Genomic DNA, 22,511 nt, shown 5'->3' on the forward strand with positions numbered 1-22,511 from the left:
ATGGGCTTTGAGTAGGTATCCCCCACTAAGCCTTTTAACAAGGATAAGCGTAAACGGGAATCCCACACATCGGATCGGAGGTTTAAGAGACATTGCTAGTGAAAGTTTTAGTATAAATACACTTTCACTCTCCTTACGATTAAAAATTAATAATTATGCAGCCATGTGGTGAGCACAAAGCGAACTATTCTTTCGCCTTTTACTAAAGAATAACGTGTGCTCTCCACGGTTAATGTGGCATACGCCTATTTTTGGAGGGCTCCCTCTCACTTCACCGTGAGTCCCAACAATCTCCTTTGGTTGGCTATTTGGGCTACTACTAAGCACATATCCCAGTGCAAGTATGTAATTTGTTGTAAACTTTAATTTGTCATTGAGAAGGTAAAAAACTCTAGATAAAAAAATAAGTATCAGAAAATTAGAAATTGGGATATTTTTCTTGGCATTTTTTTATTTCCACAATTAATAAACACACACACACACACTTGGTGAATCCCATATCAAAATCCCTAAGCATTCTGCAAAAGAGAGAGGAGGAAGAAGATGAAAGCAAATGGATCTAAACCTTCGGTAAGCTCTTTGATGTCTTCTCTCTACGAGTCGAATCAACTCGTTTCGACTCTGACTAGTAATTCGAATTAAAACATTTGTCTACTCTTTTTGTTGTTTCTCCATTTCATCCTCCCCCTCCCCCCCCCCCACTCAAGCCTGATCTTTTTTTTTTTTTGCTATATATATTTGCAGTGGATGGAGGAGTGCTCAGTATCACAGGTCTTTTGGCGATCGGTGCGACACTGAAGTCTATAAAGCTTCAACTTCAAGCTATCAGAGACTTATTGCGTCAAAGGAAAGAAGCTATTCCCAAGGGCAAGCTTCAACTTCGTTTTTCAATTTCGCTACTCTGCTTGATATTAAGATGACCAAATCTGAAATCGACACTCTACAGGGACCTATCTCTGTAAGATTTATGCTAAAAGTTTGGTTCAATCTGATGATTAGTTTCAGCCATCGATTTGATTAGGGTTTATTATACTCTCTGGGATTTATTAATGTTGGTTTTGATTGTAGCATCTTACTGGAACATGGCAAGGACGTTGCATCCAGAGTTGTTTTCAGATGATACAAATATTTGGTATCTATACAATTAGCTTTGGTGATCTGTGTTTTTTTTGGTGAATCCTACAATGTAGACACTATTAGTTGAATGTGTTTGCTTTATTTTTTTTGTCTTGTTTTCCAGTTTGATCCAGGAAGAGCCCAACAACAGTATTGGTCCTGAGGTTGGTATTGTTATTTGTTTTGATGTTTCTTGATTCTTGTTTCTGGTGTAATGTTCTTAGCTAGCATTTGTGTGATTTCAGGTTATGATTCTCTCCCCAAGCCCAACTGAGGAGGAGGATGTACGACTGAACAACCAACTTCAGAATGAACCAGTAAAGAGTCTTTCTCTGAATCTTTTCCATCCATGGTGTCGTTTGAGATTTGCATATATGGTTTTGATTAGATGTTTATCAATAGTTTCTGAGTGATATGAGTTTACCTCATCATCTCTTATACTTGTTCCCTTTCCTCTTTTACCCCATGAATTGATTTATAATATCTGATCGGTAATTACTGTGACTCTGCGGTTTTGATCCTTTTCATACTTGTACAAGAAACTACTCATCAAAGTAATGGTTGATTTCTTCTCACTGTAAAAGTTCATTTTTCTTACAAAGATATGGTGAACAACATTTGACATGCAGGACCGTTGAGGCGTGAAAGCTAAGACAGACAACAGTTCAGTTGGTGTGGTAACAAAAGATGGATAGGCTCGTGCAGAAAAGTAAAGGATAGGGTCGTTTTACTAATTCGTATCTCTAGTTTCTCTAGTTTGTTGAGAAAATTATAACCTGTGTCACCCACTTCTTGGCCCTCTTCTTGTGTCCAAGAGTAATGGTGGGAAAGTGGTAATTACAATATAGCAATACTGGATATGACTATATCAGCAGTTAAATGGTTTGCATGAGTAAATGGCATGCTCACTTTGAATATATATATCTTAATTATGATATCTCAGGTTTTGGTTTATAATGTGGTTCACTACTTTATCTTCGGTGCAATGATGTAGTAAGAGGAGAGAAAGGGTTTTTAAACAGATGGAGAGCTATTCTTAAATTTGTTTAATAAAGTGGAAAAATAAACAACAAACTTACAAGTATTCACAAACCATTAGATATGATAACAAGTTACTACTAGTGCTACTATACTACTTCCATCTCCGGCTACTAGCGTCCCTAATCGTAACTCTTCGTTCATCAACTTATTGCTGATTTCGTTTCTAGGATGGATTTGGCTCTGTCTGTACTTTTATTCTTGTAGCCGTTATGTCTGGCCAAGTGATCCATCAAGTAATATTGACTCATCCTTCTTTTGGTTTTGGAGGAAGAGCTAAGGGAACATCATAGCCAAACATGTATTCTTTATGCTCCTAATGTTCGAAACTTGGGACCAAAGTACCATTTAGAATCTCACTTACTGTTGATTTACGTTATAGATTTGGTTATCGTAAGTGATGCAAATACATCTTACAAAGACTATTTACAACTTGACAATACGCAAAAATAAGTAATTCTGAATATTGACAATATTTCCAAGAAGATAAATATTGGTCCAAGTTTCGAACAAGAGGAGCAGAAAGAATATATGTTTGGTCATATATATATATTTTCTTAATTTCTCATCTGTGGCTATGCTTCTCTCCCAGACATTCTTCATGTCCCAATTCATAAATCTAACTATCAACTGCTTTTTTCTAGAATCTTATCCTCCCGCAACTGTAACATATTCACTCAGATTACTCAAAATTATCTCCAGTGGACATGCAACAACTGTTTGTGGAAAGATCTATATAATCGTCAGCATAGAACTAATCTAGCTAGTTCAACAGTGCTTATTAACCTTTAAACTAAAAAAAAAAGTAACTAATTCGTAAAATAAATATAAGAATCTGATATTTTTGAGGATTACCGTTATGTTTTAACGATCTATCGAGTAATATCCTTTTTTGTTTTTGTGTCGTGTTGATTCCACAACTTGCAAATATTTTTGTTTTGGTTTCTTTTTTTTTTCTTTTTTTCTTTTTTCCATATGACTCACAAAACTTGCAAGTTGCGAAGACAACATATAGAGTCAAAGCCTTCGTTATTGATTTCTGATGAATATTATTACATCACTATATATAGCGAATCTATCTTTGACCTTATCGATCGATCTTTTGGTCCTTCAGATACCTATATTCCCCAACACATGGTAAAAAGCTTATAACAACAGTTACGTTATAGTGATGTAAATATTCATCGATACAAAATATCGATCCGTTCATTTTTTTTAGAATTTCACTTAAACGTTTTTTTTTTGTATATGAAAACGTCATTTTTAATGTTTGCTTTTCTCTTGTGATATATTTGTCAATAAACCAAAAACAAATGTTGTTGACCATTTTTTTTAATAGAAAGCGTTATAAGTTTTTTTTATTCATCAAAGACGCTGATTTATTATTGAATTCCATTCGTAAATCAACTTAAAAGTTAAAATGTTTTTTGAACTAATTAATTCTAGAGGCCTTTTTAAAAGACTTGTCTCAATTCATGTAAAACAAAACTATGCAATACAAAAAACTATGATTGTGAATCATAAATCTTAACTCCAAGTCTTAAACTAACCTAAAAGGTTGATTAATACTCCTATGAACAATTTTTTTTTCTTAAGATAAATGAATATATTGATTCTTGTGGAACAGTACACAGTTAAAAGAACTATATATAATGTTCTAGAACGAAAGTTATTTACAAATACTTTGGAAAGCATTTTGCATATTTAAATTTGCCTCTTAAATCTTCATTGACTTTAGGGTGGGCACGAAAAGTAGGTCACTCACGGGAATGGTTTCGAGGATTCTACTTCATTTGATACGAATACGATCACCACAATTGGTAGCGTACGTACTGCGTAACCATTTCGAATTTTCTCTTTTCTCATATATAGGAAATATAAAATTAGTTTAGCTTTACAAAAGACCGAAAATGAACCATATATGGGGCATCTATTCTTAATAATGAGTCTATATATATATGTATTGCTTGAAGCCTGAAACTCCTTGCGACTCTTTAGGGTGAATTGATCTTTGGTGGAAACCAAAACTGAATAATGTTGCTATCACATTTGGACTTCTCGACTGAGATAAAAAGGCTATACTGTATATTAAATTATATATCAATTTTTGTAATTTGGTGATGAGAAAGAGAATATATACATCATAAAAACATATGTTATCTGTGGACCTGTGGTTAATAGATATAAAAGAATTCGCGTGTATTGATGCCTTGATGGTGTCTAAATAAGAGTCGGCCATATTTCATGGAGTCATGTTAATTAAAAATAATAAAGTTAACACTTAACAGCCAAAACGGTAAGTCTACTAGATCTTTCTTTGTTTTTTGGGAAACATGCAACAACCAAAAACCGTAACTCTAGCTAATCCATGAGACAAGACATATGGACAAAGAAAAATATATAATTTGACACAAAATATGTTGGAAGTTTGAGCCAATTTGGAATCGAACGATACATTGCTCAGCGGCTCAGCCGTTACGTTTATTTATTGTTACTATAAACATTTTCGAAGAAGCTATTTACAAAATAAATTATTAGGATCGGACGAAGGAGACTTCTGATAAAATCGTCGAAGAATTATTAGTGCCATAAAACTTTAGGGTTAACGAAGTTAACATCCAATCCGAAAAAACAAGCTATAGGTAGAACCGTTCTTACGAAGGTAGTCTCTCTAACTGTTTTCAGGGAAAAAGACAAAAAGTCTACTACATCATAAGATTCATAACCAAAATAGTTACTTTTTCAATTCGTCCATATTTCATATTTTTCATAAAAGTTAAAAAAAACATATATATATATATATATTCATAAAGGTTAAAAGAAAACATATATATATATATATATATATATTCATTCACATATATGATAGATAATATAATACCAAGAAATTTATAAGGAAATAAGGTCAAATATAATAATATAATGAATGCGACAAATAATCTTAGAAGACCGATCACATGTAGTCAAAGTTTTTAACTATAAATATGCAGAGATGACAGTTTATAAGAGTCCCATAAAAAAACTGCAAATCTTCACGTGTCTTCTCTTTTGTTTCATCACATGTTCTCTCCTTTTCTTTGCCTCTCTCTATGCAAATTTAATCCTTTCTCTTTTCGGCACCCCTAAACCTTTTTCTTTAATACATCCATTTTCATTATTCACCTACACAACTTTGGCATGGACAAGAACAAGAACAAGAAGAAGATTGTTTCCGCTTCATCATCTTCGTCTTTCGATCATATATTTGGTCCAAGAGTCTCTGCTTCGTCTTCTTCATCGGCCAATACTGGATTGTTCAAATCCATCTTCCCACCACCGTCTGCAGTAAGTCATCTCAATATTTTTACACTTCTACGATACGTAATCATTGTAAACATATGCATATTACATATACATGGTGTTTAGGAGCTCTAACTTAATATATAGATATTACGTTGAATTATTCTCTCATTTTCTCTTGTTGTGTGCTAAAAGGATCAGTTGGGGAGGCAAGTGGACTTTGCAAGTCAAGGTGGACATGTGAAGTATCAATCTCCAAGTAATTTAAACGTTCACGCGTTCTCTTTCGTACTTTCAGAATTAGTATAAGTTGGGAGTTTAGAGTGTGTCTATTGATTAAATGTTTTACTTATTCTAAGTAAAAGTTAATTTGAACTTAGTCTTTTCCGTCAAATCAAAACTTATATACGTGGTTCATATATAGATAAAAGAGGAGAAAGAAGCAACAAAAAGGAGAAAAAGAGTTACCATAATGAGGAAACAGAACCACCATGCCACTTGAGCTCATCCCTTTACTACGGAGGCCAAGAGAAATATTCCTCTACAACAACGACAACCACCCAAGATACTGTAAGTCGTACTGTTGTAGTCGCATCTATGATCAATAATTCAATATCATATACATAATACCTACGTGACAAAACTTATATTCTTTATTTTGTTATTCTCATGATCAAACTTATAATATTCTTTACTTTTCTCCTTTATTTTTAACTTATGAAGTACAAGAAAGATGGAGAGGAAGGCGATTCTAAAAGTGCATCAAGAGGAAACTGGTGGGAAGGTAATGTTTTCCTATCCAAAATTTATTTATTTATTTATATGTACATCAGTTTGTACATGTACTCAAGGTTCGTTTTTACAAACCTTTGCACTATTTGGTGCAGGGTCGCTTTATTACTAGCAATTGTGACTTAAGAGCACCTGTGAAGGTACTCCAAAATTTCATCATATGAAAAATATTGCATGATATCCAATGCTTTTCGCAATTTCCTTACATAGAGAAAAAACTAAAGCCTGAATTTTATTTTCTGTGACTATTAATTTTTGCAGGAAAGTAAGAGACAAACATGGTCTGCTGCTTAAGAGAGATATATGAAATTTGAAGGATCGCTATATAATAGAAATAAAGTAAAAAATATATAAACTATATAAAGATCCTTCCTAAATTAAAAGAATTTCAAGCCTTTTAACAAAAAAAAATATATAAATAAAAGAATTTAGTATATTGTAAAAGAAGAAGGTACTTGTTCTCGACAAATACAACACTAAGAGAAGTATCTTTCTGATGGAAAAATTAGTGTGTGGCTCCTTTTTCGTCAAATAATGTTTGTCTTCTAATATTTGTACGAAATAAGTAGTTATCCAATAGTGGGGTCTATATATGTACTAAATTAGATGTGATGCTTTATGCTCTATGTTGCCTTGATGCTACATGTAGAAAATAATCTGGTCCATATTTGAAACATATATGATGGAATCGAGTGAACTGAGATAAATTAAACAGACGCTCGCCTAAAACGCGCTTATTTTTTTAATTCGCAAACTGCGCTATAGATTGGATAAATGATATTCAATTTATTAAAAAAATTAGTCATTATGGAGTTGAGTAAACTGAGATAAATAAAGAGAGCTAGCCTAGAACGTGTTTGTTTTCTAATTCGTAAAGTTCGATATAAATAAAGAGAGGTTGACTAGAACGTGTTTGTTTTCTAATTTTCTCTCGCAACTAGCACTACAAGGGAATGAATACGATAAGTAGCCTAGCAATGTTTACCTCAAGAGCTCAAACACACTATACACAAAGCAAAAAGAAGGATAAAAAAAAAAAAAAAAAGAGAGTGATTTCTGATTAGAAAACAAACTCAGACGATGAAATTAGCAGCTGCAATCACATTCTTAGTGTTTACGGTAGTCACAGCATCTGTTGCTGGTCTTGGCGTAAACATTAACAAACCGGTGTTGGATTACAAAGGAAAGCCAGTTAAGCCCAACAGTCCGTACCTCATCAAGCCGGTGACACAACCAAACTTTTGAGTTTCCCTTTTCGAGCGATTCAGAGACACACAATGTCCACGAGTGACAGTACTGACACCCCATCCAGTGGCTGTGTTAATTTCTTTCTAAAGTCAGGATCAGATTACGTACCGTTATCCACCAACCTCAGCATTAGGTTCGAGGACTCCGAAGGTCAATGCTCTGATGAGTCCGGGATATGGAAAGTTGATAAAGAGTCACCTTTCCCAATCCCTGAAATACATAATGACTAATCTATTTATAAATTGAATTTAATATGAAAAGGTTGACTAGATTATATGAAATTCAATTTATAAATAGATTAGTCATTATGGAATTGATGAGATACAAAAAAACGAAGCTCGCCTCGAACGTGTTTAATCTATGTCGCATATTATTACGTCTACCTAATAGAATAGTTTTAAGAGAAGCTCGCCTAATATGTGTTAGTTTTCTAATTCGTAAAATGCACTATAACTAATATGTGTTAGTTCTCTCGCAACTAGCGATATCTTGTATTGCGGTTACAAAATCACTATAACTAATGAATCAATTTTTTTTTGACAGCACACTAAGGATTTATTGTGGAAGCTCTTTGTTGGTTGTCTCATCAGTTAAGAACTGTTCTCTTTCTCACACAATTGGATATCTCAAGTTCCTTGTTGAATTGTGTTGGAAGACTACACTTAAACTTTAAGCCAACATTGGTGCTAGCCTGGTACAAGAATCTATGGAAAAGCCTGTTACTCGAGTCGCCTAAGGAAGTTCTCCTTGAAGGAGATAGCTTGAAAGAACGCGGCACTATGATCCCGTCTTTACGAAGCGGTGGTTACCGGTATTCCATCAGCCTCCTCTCTCCAACTCTCCTGTTAACCGAATCATCTAAACTGCATCATCTCAACTTTTTGAAGTCCCTGCATCATTGCTTGAGGATTTGTGGCATTATGACCCCAACTCCAAGAAGTTGTGGTTACCTCAACCCTTTCAAGAAAAGCCCAGCAAGCTTTGAAACCGCAACCATCAATCAAATTACTGACAATCTGAGCTCTTCTATCCTTGCTCAATCCTTCTGCAAAGCCCTACTGCGTGTAGACCCTCTCATCCCGATGAGAGTCCCAGCTTTGGTCTCTTCAACGCCGCTTCGTCTTCGACTCAAGACAGTGGCCATCCCTTCATCCATTGATTTATTCATGGAATATGCAGTGATATCTCTTGACCTCACAGGTTCCAAAATGCTTGTCAGCACTTGGTCCATAGCTCTCAAGTTCCCTCTATCGTGTGCTTTTATCTATCTTTGTTCCTTTGTTGCTGTTAACTTTGGGAAATATCCCTTTATGGTTTTGATTAAACAATTGCTTATGCTTGTATGATTTTTATTCTAATGGAATGAAAATACATGGTGTTTCAAAAAAAAAAAAAAAAAAAAAAAAAAAAAAAAGTGTTGAAATCAACATGTCAGTATTACTCCCACCTCTACGAGTTCACCTTCAAGTTGTTTATAATAAGTGTATCCATAATATATCAAAGATAACTAAAAGTAAAGCTCCTCTGTTTCAGTTAAAGAGCAATCCAATGGACTGGATCGGATGGCTTGAGTAATAACAACTATCAAAATCACTTCAAAATATATAACATATCACATATGTCATTCAAATAGCAACATCAAGTGTACGTAGATCAAAGGACAAGAGATACTAGAAAATAAAAGAATTAAATAAGCTTTTAACTCGATGATAAAAAGCAGAATAAAAATCCTAATTCCTTAGTTAAAACTCAACCCCGGAGATAATTAGCCAATGCTTTCTTTGGACCAAACCCACAACGTTCCCTAATGTTCCTCCCAGAGAGAAACGGAGCTCTTTCTCCTCTTCCTCCGTTGATGGGGCTTATCAACGGCATTGGTGAATAACTTGGAGTTGATGCTGAGAATGATGGAGTTCTGTATGGAGTTGACGTGCCTGAGAATGACACAGAGAACAACGATGGCGCAGAAAGTTTCTTCCTTAGAGAGCCTGAGCCACCATTAGCTGATTCTTTAGACAACAATCTCCATTTGTCTGAACAAGAACCATCATCACCATCATCTTTGCTTATGTCATCAATAAACAACACTTCCTCTATGCGTACACCAATGCTATATGCCAAACTCTCTAATACCCTTGAGTAGCTCTCAAGTATAGACTTCCCTACATCCTGCCAAAGAGTTTCACAAAGTTCAATACTTTTTAAGGATAAGGTTTAAATTTGTAGGTTTAAGTGTGAAGTGAAAGGTTATGAGTCAAACCTTGTTGTATTGGATCTTGCTTGTGTCTAAAGCTGTTTGTCTAAGTCCCGGGAAACGTTGCTTGAGACGGATCAGTAAGCTTTCTGCTCTCTCCGCAAATATTTCCCTTTTGTCACCATCGGTTTGATGCATCATCATCTCCTTCACTATCATCCCCCATCTTGTACTTGTGGATCGATACAGAGAAATCATATGCCTCGAGTGAGCTCTACGCCTCCACACGTACATAGATGCTTCAACTCGATTCACCATTTCTACAACCGCGTGCTCGGATGAAAGATCTATTGACTCAAGCAAGTGATCCACTGAGAAGTTATCCGATGTGATGTTTCTATATAGAAACTCGCCAAGGCATGATCTCCCGTTCTGCAAAACAAGAACAATTCAGCTAAAAGCATTTGCATATTCAACAACTTGAGCGATCTTTGGCTTTGTGTTAAAAGTTATATTAAACCTTTGGTAGAGCTTCAAGGTATGATTGTGGAACCTCCATATCAGCTAAAGCAATGCTGTTGATTGACATACAAGCTTTCAAGATTTGGTTAGTGAATTCACGAGTGTGATCCAGTTTCTTCCTAGATTGCTCGGTGAGTCCATCGGATGGCACACGCGGCAGAGGAAGCCACCATTTGTCTCCGTCTTCACGGAAAGAGTTAGACCTTGCAGATTCCGCAGCTACAATCCCTTGATCAACGTACCAGAACTCTGTTGTTTCTCCAAAACTATCTAATATTTCCTAAAAGACGTCCAAAAACAGAACAACTCTATTAAAAATCTCACATTTTAAACCAATTTGAAAGCAGTCCACATGAGGGAACAAGAATGAAGGATCAGATTCTTACAATAAGCATATTGTCTAGCTTCCGAAGAGCAGGAAGACAAGTAAAGAGATCTGATCTTGGTCTGCAATTCATCACCTTAAAATCCACCAAAGCATCAATGAAACAGAACACAATCTACATGGACTTTAATCTCACTAAAAGGTGTAGAGTTGAATCAATTACCTCAATCTTGTTTCCATTGGGGACGTTCTGAAAGGAAGGTACCAATTCAACAATGTGATCACTAACAGAGAGAAGAACTTCGATTTCTCTTCTCCACATGGATTTTTTCTCACTTGGGATTGGCTCTAGCCTCCATTGTTGTCCCAATATTGCAGCTTCCATCGTATTGAAATAAAAAAATTAGTATCACAAAGCAAGCTGATTACCACATAAAAACATCACAAACTAAAGATTAAACAACTACCATAAAGATTGGTAATGGCGTTAGAAATAGCCAAAGCAGGACAAACTCCTTCACCAGAACCAGACATGTCTTCACCAAGCAACAACTTGGCCATTCTCTCTTTCAACAACTCAATTTCTACACATACCCAACAAAAAAAAAAGTCAGATTTGAGATTCTTTTCCTAGAGAGAGAGATGATTAAGTTGATTGAGTCAAGATTTTCACAAACCTGAAGTGTCTGTTCCAACTCTCTTAAACCCAAAATCATCGATTTTAGTCGGAGTTTTCTTCTTCATTTCACCAGAACTCTTCCTCCAAGAACCTTGCCCTAACGGCCATCCAAGGATCTGTGATTTCGTCGGAGGAGATGACGGAGATGAAACAGATCTCCCGGAGCTCGATCCAGCACCGCAACTTGAGCTGCTAAGACTTGAATCAGTAGTAGTGGACTCAGTAACTGTATCAACCAAACCAATGATTCGTTTACTCTCACCAAATCTTCTCGACCCGCCTTCAAACCCAATACAGCTAATATTATTCTCCATTTTCGCCACACACATAGAAAAAAGATTGAATTTTTTTAGATACCCAGAAAAGAGGAAGCAAAGGAGATCATAGAGAAGAAGAAGAAGAATTAGTAGTTATTGTGGTCCATGAATTCGAGAAAAATTCTTATTGTTTGTGTTGTTGTTTTTTTTTGTTCTGTCTTTTTAAAAGTTTTGAATTTTGATAAAGAAGGAGAGTCACATGTAAAATCTTAACGTCTCTCTCCGATTTTTTTTTATAATTTTATTCTTGAAAAAAAAAAAAATTGGTGAGTTTACAAAGTAGCCGTTATAATCTGCCACGTCGGATTTTCGGACAAGAAGTGTTCCGTGATGTTCCCGCAGTGTTAAGTCCGAAACTTAAAAACCAAGAAGAGAGACTTCTTCTTTTGAATTTCTCCATTTCGTTTTTTTTCCATTATAAATGTTTCCGTTAAACTTTTTTGATCGCATAGATAAAATTTTCTCTACTGACTGAAGTTTGTTATCGTGATAGTGGTTTAAATATTTTAAGAGGGAGCGCTTAATTATTTGGTTTTTGCTTAAGAGTAGTTTTTATGAATGTTTGTTATTACAAATATACAAACTACATATTGTAATGTATACTTAAGACTTAAGAGATGGGTCTTTAGATGCATGTACTCCATTTTGGATAAGTTATTACCAAAGTACCACGTCCGTTTCGCAAATTTCAGCGACATTGATTATCAATTAAAAAAATTATGTTCATTTTATAGTTGCTAACAATTTTTTTTTCACTAATAAGGCTTTTGTGTTACATTGTTGTTTATTATATCTTCTATTTTTATTCTTTTTGTGTCTGAATTAGATTTGTCAAATGTTCTAGCTTCAGGCGACAATGGCTTTTTACCTCTAGCCAAAAAAATATGTTGTAATCCGCAACAAAGTTAAAAACAAAGAAACTTTGAATGTGCATTGTGGATCTTCACGTCCTAGGTATTGTTTGCTCCCAACTCCTCCACCCTTAGTTAGCAACCTTCTAGTCATACCGATCTCACTCTTAGACCAGTTGGAGATGCCAAACCACCTACGGTTCAGATTCGCGGACAACTAGTAAACCAACAATCAAGCTGCCAGATATTCCTTCGACAAGGAACATTGGCTCTAGTAGGAGCATCTGGCTTCTGAAACAGAAGCATGTTCTTTGTGAGGATGATTTGAGAATGATACGTATTTTCTTGGAATCAAACTTGGATTTTAGATTTCATGTTAACATTTGGAAAATTATAAAGTTTGGTTGTTATTTTACATGGGTTGGAAGAGAATCTCATTATTTTAAAATATTTAAAGTATTAAAAAAACGATAATGTGATTAGATATCTAGTTTGTCAAGAATGTATTTGGAAGGTGGGCATATGCCATGGATACACTATTTGTCTTATGAATAGCGATGGATCATTGTCTTTCTGTTTTAGAATAGACGATCATTTTTAATAAATAAAAAACACATCACTATTCAATATATCTTTATCTACTAAATGCTACCGTTATCCTATACTATGCCATGATTGCCATTCATTTGTGTTTTGCAGGCGACAAGTTTTTTTTGTTCAACCAGTTCTTTCATTCTAAATAAAACAATTACAAAAAGGATACGCACCATCACACATACCCAATATGCAAGACGAATAACAAGAGCATTAAATCAAACAAAGCAAAATAGAGATAGATGATGCGTAGAAAAGGTAGTCGAAATGACCAAATATGCGGAATACCTGGCGACATAAATTTTCATTCACTTGCTTCACAATTCAGTATTCCTTAATTGGTTCAATCGTCACACCATATATTTCTCGTAGCAGCATATGCTTCGGTTTCTACGACACCTAATCTTCCTCGTTGTAATATCATAGTGCTTAGATATAAACATCTAAGAAAATTCGCTTATGAATATTATAAAACAAAAAAACCTCTTTTCTCTCTCACGTCTAAATATCGAGAAACCTTTAACTGATCCTTGTTCTGACGTCGGTGACGCTCCAGCTTGCCGGCGTCACGGCTCTGGTTCCTTCTCCGCTGCCTTTTACTTGTTCTGCTCTCTGCTTTTCCTTTGTTGTTACATATCTCAATCACTTTGAATCGATCAGATTCATTCTCAAACCCTCTCTCCTCCATTGAATAGCTTTAACGCCAGATCCTCTTCCAGAGATAGACGGCGAGGGAGTCCTCTATCAACCCTCATCCCGACTCAAGCCCTCTCCCCAAACCCTCTTTTGAGCCTAGTAAACCCGGCGCTTTCCCAAAGGCAGAGATCTGAACAAATCCTCGCTTTGCCTGAATCTCTCTATCTGGGGTGTAAGATGACGATGCTCGGTATTGTCGTTCCCTGGATTAGAAGGTTATGTCCGCGAGAAACCGAAAAGGTGAGGCTACTTCCGCCCCTCTCCAAACCTTTTGCCGCTGCGAAGACTTGGTACTCCAGACTCTCGCCGAGCCTGTTCCCACTGGTGCCCAGAGGCTCCAATCGGAATGACTAATCGCCAGTTCGCCGCCACTCCATCGCCACCTCCGGCTTGGATGCGATGCTAGAGTTCCCGCTAATGGACCTACATCCATGGTTAGGCCCAGTTATCACCTTTGGGCCCATTACCAAAAACACTGCTCCATGTTCTCATCCTTTAAGGACCAGGTCTGTATCCTTAACCTACTTACGAATGTTATCCTTTTGGTTGCATCCGTTTAATTATCTTGAACACCTGCTGCCGATGTTTGCTTGGTCATAACCCTATAAATATGTGATTTTGCTGACCCACCCTCGACAATATATGACTAGTGTTAGAACTTCCCTACCTAGTCTTGTTCTTAAAAAGCTTAAGTCAAGTTCAATTCTTTTAGTACCGATTTTCTCTGCTTGGTCAAGTCGAGGTCTCGTCGGTAGCAGAACATTGGTGGCTTTAGAGTTGCTTGTTATTTTTGTTCGTCGAGGTCGGTCTTTTAGCTCTGTCCGGATGCTTACCTCGTGGAAACATAACCATGAATCTGATCCGACAACTTGTGTGAACCCTTTTCTTAAACCTTTTGATCCCCTGTATCACCCACTGCCATTAGATCGAAAGCTTGGGTCTGTTGACTTTCTCCAGGACCAAACTGATTACAAGCTTTGTGTGGAATTCATTTACCTCCATTGCCATGTGAGGGATGACCCACCTGCTTTGTTACGGCTGGTTTTCCATTCCCAGCGTTCCCCGGCTATAGCTTCATCTAAAACCATGAAGTATGTTCCTAAAAGCTTAAAGGACTTTGATCCCATGCTTTTGAACCCTCTCATGCTGGCACAAACCCCCACAAGCGTTCCCCCCATGGGACACCTTTTTACAAGCTCAATCGCGTCTTCCGCTAGAGCCGCTTTTGGCCACCCGCTGGTCGAGGATATCGTGAAGTTTGACTTCAAGTACGAGTCCACCTTGGTTCCAATAGACTTATCAAATATTGTAAAATTTGTTCAGTTTGAAAATCTCTTTGTTAAATTCATGGAGCCCCTATCTTTAGCTTTCTTTGTTTATCTTGAATTATGTTGTAAGAACCCTCTTCTTGCAGAGCTCTCATTTGAATGAAAATTCTCATATTTGCCAAAAAAAAGAGGATATAAACATCTAAATCACAAAGAGAAATTCAAAATTTGCACACTGAACTTCAATAGTTATTACCAGAAATTGAATATAATAAATTATTATATATTTAGTCAACTTATTTTAAATATAGAATCAATTAGTGATTTTTTTGGAATATAAAGTTAATTTATCTAACAAAGGGGATTTATTTCCAGAGTGTGGATTCGAATAGAAGATTGGGCAAATGAAATAAGACAGAGCAAATAAATCAAAGACAGAACACATGTGATTAAAACTTTTAATGATTTCTTCTTGTCATGAACCAGCGTTGAAGAAGTCACACGTAACTTTGGATTCTCACAATACCGCAACGGATCAATTCATGATTACACGAATGCTATATATTCACATTTCGACTCACTAGAGACATTTTGGGATACTTCTTGTTACATCATGCGTAATTTTTCTATTCTAGGAATGCTAATGTACTTGCGGATCGTTTGGCACGACAAGTTCATATTCAACCGCATATGGTTATTTTTATAATTTTTTTTTGTTTTAAAAAAAAGAAAAGTTAAATGTACGTAATCTATAGTAACTAAAAAAGACACATGAAATTCATTCATGGCTTAAAATACTCTTATAACTTTATATGTCGTTGGGTTGTTAAAAAAAAAACTTTATATGTCATTGTATTATCGCAGGATATTATTTAACTATGAATTTATATATGTTTGGTGAGACTTCTTTTAATATATATATATATATATATATATATTAGTCAAACTTCCTTATAAAAAAGTAGTCAAAACCCTAATTTTTCTCTCTCGCCTCTCTCCTCTAAAAAACACAAAAGTCGCCGCCCCTGGTTTTTTGGCCAATGTCTGGTGGCTTTATAGCCCCGGCGTTGTGCTTTTCTTATTGCTGTTCTTCTTTCTAGTGTAGTATACTTGTCGGTTGTGTAGTTTTTTGAGCTGTTTGGCTTTTCTCAACGAGATCGAAAGCAGATCTACTCTGTTTTTCCGGTGTAGATTCGTTGATGACTTTGAAGATGATGATGTCTTGCTCGATCTACCTGTGTTTCGGCTTTGTTTTTCCAGTGATTTGTCCTTGTTTTGCCGTGTTCTCTGAGTCTCGCTCGTCCCGAAAGAAACAGATCTGGTCCATCGAGTTGGTCGGTGGTGTTTGTTGGAGATGTCTCTTCAGTTGGGAGGTGCGGTCGATTCTTCTGTCCAGCAATTGAGATCAATCTCATCAAATTAAGCTAGTTTGGTTTATCCCCGACTTGTTTGATGTTGGCTTTAGATGTTGTTTCTTGTTTATTCTACTGGTTTGTTAAGTCATCTAGTTTAGCTTTCGATCTTGAGGAAGTTACGGTCGGGTCTTCTGTCTAGGTTAGGATAGCTTTAGGGTATCTCTTTATTGTTCGTTGAATCTTTAAACCAAGTCTCCTACCACCGCCTTTAGTCCAAATAATAATTAGGTCTTTTCTGTGGTTTGTCTGTTCTTGTAAGGCTAACCTCTTGTGGCAAATGACCACATGTGGGGACGCAAAATCCTAGATGTAGATTCTCGGGTTAAGATTAGGTGGTTAGGAATTAGATTCATGTTCCTTGCTTATTGTGTTCGAGGTAATCGTTTTTAGTTGGGCTAAATCTTCGTGGTGGCCTCTATCCTTGGGTCTCTTCCATTTGCGTTTGCAGGTCCTTTCGACATTGACTCTTGAGTACTTAGTCCCGCGACTAATGTTCTCTTCCGACTTCTCCGATGATTTTGAGAGCTTTTTTTTTTGCTTTAGTTTTTTCCTGTTTCCCGTGTATTGGGTTTAAGCTTCTGGGGATATCTTTGTTTTCCGCCGGCTTTAGGATTTCAAAAACGCATTCCATCTTTGTATTTTACTTTGGTTTAATATAATGAAAATGTTCTAGTGAAAAAAAAAAAAAAAAAAAAATCAAACTTCCTTCATCTATATATATTCATTCATAATTCCTATTATCTAAAAGGACTAACTTATTGGTTGTAAGAAAATGTTATTTTTTAACTGTATGAGTCTTAAATGATCTGTTGTGCCCTTACTGTTGTTAAAAAAACTTCAAACGTCATGTTTCACTCAGTAATTATGATCCTAACTAAAACCATTTCCAATGTATATCTCTATTTTTTTATTTAAAAAGAGTAACTCTAAAATAGAGCATTAAGTTAGTGTAAAAAAATAAAGGTTAGAATAGAATTGCTCTAAAGAGCAATTGGAGCAAATGTTGGTCTATAATAATGTTTTGACTATAAAATAGAGTGGGATTAGAAATGCTTTTATGAAAAACTTCAAAAAAGTTTTATTCATTCAACCGATAAGTCATACAAGAAAACAACTCTATAAGCAAACAAATGATTTACATTAGTAATCGAATTCCAGTACAACTAGCCATACTTAAATTTTTCCAATAATAACTTGAATAATAGATAATAGTTTGACAACATTTGTGTTATAGAAAGTGAAAGGAGACTGTTGTATCAGTCCATTCTTTTTCCACTCGTCTTCGCATTTGCGCATATAATTTGAGCCATATGTTGCAGATATCTGAGCTATTGATGCATACCTATCGTCTTCTGCTTCCCCATAAGCTTTTTGGAAATAAGCAGATGCTAACTGGTAATACTTATGACAAAAAAATATTCGTCGAGCTCCAATCGGACCACTAAACTTCTGGCGAACTTTGTTGATCTGTCTGGTTGCATTGGTCACTTGGATTTGGCATTGAGAAATCTGATAATAATTCTCAATAAGAAATCAAGACATTTTTATTTTTAGAGAATAAATAAAGCAAATCTCTCAATTTTCATGTTTATGTCTTGTTCCCTTCATAATAGTTATTTAGTTTTAGTGTTTTTGTTCTACACAATTAATTATATATACTAGATTTTGGTCCCACACGTAAATTTATTATATACTTTTTAATAGTATAGATTTTAATAATTCTATACTTTTATATAATATAGAATTATAAAAATTAAAATAGAGACTGGATATTGTAAATATTTTTCAAACACTGTTTTTCTACCTATATACTTTGTGTGTTTTAGATATACCATTATAGAAATCTCTACAGAATAATTGAAATAAATAAAAACTAGTTATCTAACGTTACCGCAATCACAAGCACGTCATGAAAGTCGCGTGCGTCTAATATACGCGTGTCTGTTCCAATGTATTTCAAGCAGAAATTCACGTCTTCCGTCTCTTTACAAAATTCATACATGTCGTTGATAAGCATTGCATTTGCAGTTGTAAACTCAAAGAACATGAATAATAATAACGAGAAAGGAAAAGTTATGTGTTTGATGAGTATTGTAGCCATATTTGAAAGTTAAGAGGATACAAATGTGTTTTGGGATTTTCTCTTTGGTATGAATTAAACATTGTATTTATAATAATGATATTGAAAGATAGTAATAAATTACGAAAATTTATTACTTTGAATAGAAGAATACTAAACTGGTAATAGAATAATAACGGTTAAAAAATCTTAATGCAGTAAATGTTTGGAATAACAGACCACCACAACTTTGAAACGTATTTGAACTTTACAAAATACCTTAAGACCATCATTAACGGGAAAGTTGCTTTATTTTTTAATTAAATTTATATATTTATTATTTTTATTAATATTGACCAGTAATTAAGTGACACTTGTTAGAAAATTCTGAGAACCGTTTCCTTCGGAAGTAATCTGAGACTATCCTCATCAGTAAAAAATCCACAGAGTTTCTTAAAAACAAAATAAATTAATATTTTAATTGTTTGATTATATTTAATTTTTTAAAGAAAGTTGAACTAATGAGGATAGTCTAATAATGCAAGAAAGGTTTCAAATGTTTTTTGATGAAGAAACGTTTCTCTCCTCATTCATAACTTTTCATTACTTTTTGATTTTTTTATTGTAAAAGTTTCTAATAAGAAACACCAATGAAGATAGTCTGAGCATCCATTTTCTTGCTTTCTTATTTTATTTCCTCCCTATATTAATTTTCTATTAATGAGTATTTTGATGGGCACTCCCTAGTGAAAGTGCTCTAGGCTGCAGCAACCTAGTTGGGATTCTCACCCCCCCCCCCCGTTCAATGAAGATTACGGCTGCCATTAATTCTTTAAAATTCTTCAACACATATATATATATATATTTGCATATAAGGCTTTTTCTCTAAGCCCAAAATGAATAGCAAGCCCAAAAAGTCATGGATTTAGTGGGAAATCAACCTATCGTTCTCATTTGCGTTTTTTTTCTTTCAATGTTAGTCAACCTTTCAGCTTTTCTAATTGTGGGGCAGAAATTACGGATTTTAATAAAATAAAAATAAAAAAGACAGAAAGCAAATATTTATTACTATACAATGTCTATTGAGCTGTCTCTCCTCAATTGAAACCTTAATAAAGAGAAGCCTCTCTGCAACATTTATAAGAGTATATAACACACAACGAAACCTATCTCTCTCTGTCTTTAAAAACACTGTCGTTATGGTCGCGCCGCCTGTAGCCGCCGCCGCGTCCTTAGAGCTCTCTTTTCCGCTCCCCGCCGTCGTCGAACAACCAATGGAGAAAGTCCTATCAACCCCGAGTGAACCCACCTTCCCGAACGAGTTCCCTTACGAATTCGTCGACTCCTCAATCTTTTCCTCTTCTCCAGAGGACTCAACGGAGACGGAAGACGAAACAACCGACGACGAAGATGACTTCTTAGCCGGTTTAACTCGCAGACTCCCTCTCTCAACTCAGCGCCTCTCTTCTCCTTCCTTCGTCACCGACAAGGCTCAGGTTTATTGAAAAGCTTCACTCTTTAAGTCTTCAAATCTTATCTCCTAATGTAAAACTAAACACTCAACAGTTTTTTTTTTTTTTTGCTCTGTTTCTTCAGTTGAAACCCCAAGTGATTGAGTCAAAACAGAGTGGACTCGGAAGTCCCAATGGTCCGTTTTCTCAAGTCCCTTCGCCGCCGACATCTCCGTTTCGTGAAGAAGACTCTCTGAAAGTGTTATCTGCTGCCGCTGGAGAAGTAGCCAAGATTCAAAAGGCTAATTTTGATGCTAAACCCTCAAGCCGCCCAAACCCAAACCCTAACCCTAATTCCCAAATCCCCTTTCCTCAAAACGCGGCGTTTGTTAACTACTACTGGCCATGGCAGCCGTATTATCATCTTGGAATAGTCCCAAATGCTTGGCTTGCGTCTCCTTCTCCCGTTGGAAGTGTCTTTACTGCTCCAACCGCCGTCAAACCGCCGTCTACTGGTACCGGCGTTTTCCTTCCCCGGGTATACTCAAACCCTTCCGAACCCCGGAAGAAATCAGGTAATTTTGAACTCAATTTTACATCTTTGGGTTTCTTAAATTTTAAAACTTTCGTTCAATTTTGATACCTCTAGAAGCTAAAATTGAAAACTTGATTATCAGGAGGTGGATGTGTTAAGGTTCCCGCAAAGGTTGTTAACCAACCAAAACCTAAAACTGAAGAGGTATCTGGTCGGTGTAAATCAAATTCGAAAGCTTTTCTCTCTACAGGAGGTGGATGTGTTAAGGTTCCGGCAAAGGCTGTTAACCAACAAAAACCTAAAACTGAAGAGGTCTCTGGTCGGTGTAAACCAAATTCGAAAGCTTGTCTCTCTACAGGACGGGGCAAAAACAATCACGGTACTGACTCAAACCATCCCCAGCTTAAACTTTATAATAACAATAAGACATTGTGATTTGAACCTATTCGTTTGTTTGTTTTGCAGTAGCTGCTCGTGGATGTTTGAAGCAAGAAAGATCTCTTCCAAAAGAATGGAAGTACTGAGTTTGAATTAGGTTCTGTAGGATTCAGGACTTTTGAAAGAGAGAAAACAGAAATGGTTCGTGTAGTTAATGTGGGGTTGGGTATAGGTTGATGGTTACTGGTTATAGTAAAAGAATAATTATGTGGGGGTTTAAGTTGGATTGGGATTTTGTTAGTTATTGCTTTATTTATGTTTTAAGTAAGGAGTTAATAAACAATTTTTTTTGGTCTTGGGAGGGTTTTTCATCTGCTCTTCCTTAGAATAAGGTTCAGTGCAACAACATGGAGGATTTGTTGAGAGTACTTTAGGGGTGTTCTTTTCAATTTTGGAATCTATGATGGGGTTGCGATATTATCTGTATTTTTATTTTATTTTTGTCTTAGTTCGTTTGATTAAAAGAAGCAAAAAGTTGTAGTCAATCATACTTGTAATGGAGAAGATTGTATCTCAAGTCCGTATCAATAATATATTTTGATTTTTGTGGCATTTGTGTTTTTTTCTTACATTTAACAATCTTAAAGTCTGATAAAATAAAAGTAAAGATGATTCTTTGTGAAATTGTCATGATGGAAAAGGATGTTCAAATGAAATATTGCAGTCTAATTCCCAGAGAAAAATTTGGCATTGTAAGGTGGAAATTGGCCAAAGGAAAAGAAGGTTATGCTTAGACGTGAAGCAGTAGACAAAGAAAATAACACATTGTAATATAATATTTGTGTTAGAGCGCACGCACATATGAAGATATTTGTGAAGGAAGTTATGATCTTGAGCCTATGTGGTCTACCTCCTAGTGAGAAGCACAAACCATTAGTGCTTCTTCACTGTTTTTTTTAATAAAAAATTTGGTATGATTAGGAATGTTATCTAAGTTTGTAGGTCCCGTTTAAGGTCATTGAACTTTTGGTTTCAAGCTGCGTGCTTGCTCTTTTTGGATTTTCCCGGTTGAGAAAGCAAAAGAAACAAAATAAGTGAGAGAAGAAGGTAAGGTCAGCCACAAGTATGAAAGACAAAAGAGTAAAGATGTTTGGATTGGGGAATGTAAATTCTCACACCTTTCGAGTTTGACTGAGTCAAATTTTAATATAATAGTATTAAGTATTATACCATGTTAACACTTAAACAATCCATAGTTCTTATATCAAAATGTCGGCATCTTAGGAGTCTGATACTCTTGAAATGTTGATGTTCTTATGAAATTTTCTTTGTAAAGAGGTTTCTTCCCAGACTCCAGTTTAACGTCATGTTTTCATCGGAATAAATGCGAATGATGGTTCAAATTATTCATGTTTATAAGAAGCATGTACTGTATATGGATTGGATATATATTTGAGGATATAATAGTACTAGTTGGGAGCTTCTTTTTCCTCAAGGTTATTAATTGCAATTAAGGTTCTCGCCCACGACAAATTTTTAATACCGTAACGTATCTAAGACGATGACGGTGTGCGTGTAGCAAAAGCCTCAATCAATTTCCGCTATTTGATGATTACCGTTTCTCCGCAATCATTAATCAAATGATTTTTTTTCCATTTTGCGTATTTGTGTTAGAACGCACGCACATATGACGATATTCCTCTCTCTTTTGTATAGTTTGATGTTTAGTATATTTTATAGCGTATTAAGGCAAA

General features: G+C 35.5%; 4 protein-coding genes, 1 long non-coding RNA gene and 1 pseudogene across 8 annotated transcripts; 4 read left to right on the forward strand and 2 right to left on the reverse strand.

Annotated features, from left to right (window-relative positions):
• The first annotated feature begins 142 nt into the window (after window positions 1-142).
• On the forward strand, window positions 143-2,053 carry LOC147946146 (uncharacterized). 4 transcript variants are annotated; one of them, XR_015597082.1, is made up of 6 exons: window positions 143-570; window positions 745-958; window positions 1,069-1,132; window positions 1,241-1,280; window positions 1,362-1,433; window positions 1,746-2,053. It is a non-coding gene; the product is annotated as an uncharacterized LOC147946146 (long non-coding RNA). The 4 variants fall into 4 exon arrangements; XR_015597081.1 differs by lacking the exon at window positions 1,746-2,053 and having other exon boundaries at window positions 149-570; window positions 1,362-1,699; XR_015597084.1 differs by lacking the exon at window positions 1,069-1,132 and having other exon boundaries at window positions 156-570.
• On the forward strand, window positions 160-282 carry LOC147946147 (U5 spliceosomal RNA; annotated as a pseudogene).
• A 3,109-nt stretch (window positions 2,054-5,162) lies between the features above and the next one.
• LOC104781450 (uncharacterized) lies at window positions 5,163-6,971 on the forward strand. Its single transcript, XM_010506124.3, has 6 exons — window positions 5,163-5,478; window positions 5,629-5,692; window positions 5,858-6,003; window positions 6,157-6,217; window positions 6,321-6,365; window positions 6,487-6,971. Exons 1-5 carry the CDS (start codon window positions 5,332-5,334, stop codon window positions 6,335-6,337), a joined length of 435 nt encoding a protein of 144 aa, XP_010504426.1. The 5' UTR covers window positions 5,163-5,331; the 3' UTR covers window positions 6,338-6,365; window positions 6,487-6,971.
• Window positions 6,972-9,055: 2,084 nt separating this feature from the next.
• Window positions 9,056-11,759, reverse strand: LOC104781451 (rop guanine nucleotide exchange factor 6-like). The gene is made up of 7 exons (XM_010506125.2): window positions 11,192-11,759; window positions 10,982-11,098; window positions 10,738-10,892; window positions 10,576-10,650; window positions 10,188-10,469; window positions 9,734-10,099; window positions 9,056-9,642 (listed from the first exon to the last, which is right to left on the reverse strand). Exons 1-7 carry the CDS (start codon window positions 11,520-11,522, stop codon window positions 9,223-9,225), a joined length of 1,746 nt encoding a protein of 581 aa, XP_010504427.2. The 5' UTR covers window positions 11,523-11,759; the 3' UTR covers window positions 9,056-9,222.
• A 5,694-nt stretch (window positions 11,760-17,453) lies between these two features.
• Window positions 17,454-18,453, reverse strand: LOC104781452 (pectinesterase inhibitor 5-like). Its single transcript, XM_010506126.3, has 2 exons — window positions 18,226-18,453; window positions 17,454-17,843 (listed from the first exon to the last, which is right to left on the reverse strand). Exons 1-2 carry the CDS (start codon window positions 18,433-18,435, stop codon window positions 17,508-17,510), a joined length of 546 nt encoding a protein of 181 aa, XP_010504428.2. The 5' UTR covers window positions 18,436-18,453; the 3' UTR covers window positions 17,454-17,507.
• A 1,021-nt stretch (window positions 18,454-19,474) lies between these two features.
• On the forward strand, window positions 19,475-21,369 carry LOC104781453 (uncharacterized). Its single transcript, XM_010506127.3, has 4 exons — window positions 19,475-19,889; window positions 19,990-20,419; window positions 20,522-20,758; window positions 20,845-21,369. Exons 1-4 carry the CDS (start codon window positions 19,593-19,595, stop codon window positions 20,901-20,903), a joined length of 1,023 nt encoding a protein of 340 aa, XP_010504429.1. The 5' UTR covers window positions 19,475-19,592; the 3' UTR covers window positions 20,904-21,369.
• Window positions 21,370-22,511: the final 1,142 nt, after the last annotated feature.

The sequence above is a fragment of the Camelina sativa genome, chromosome 4, assembly GCF_030686135.1.
Source record: "Camelina sativa cultivar CO46 ecotype springtype chromosome 4, ASM3068613v1".
Taxonomy (NCBI): domain Eukaryota; kingdom Viridiplantae; phylum Streptophyta; class Magnoliopsida; order Brassicales; family Brassicaceae; genus Camelina; species Camelina sativa.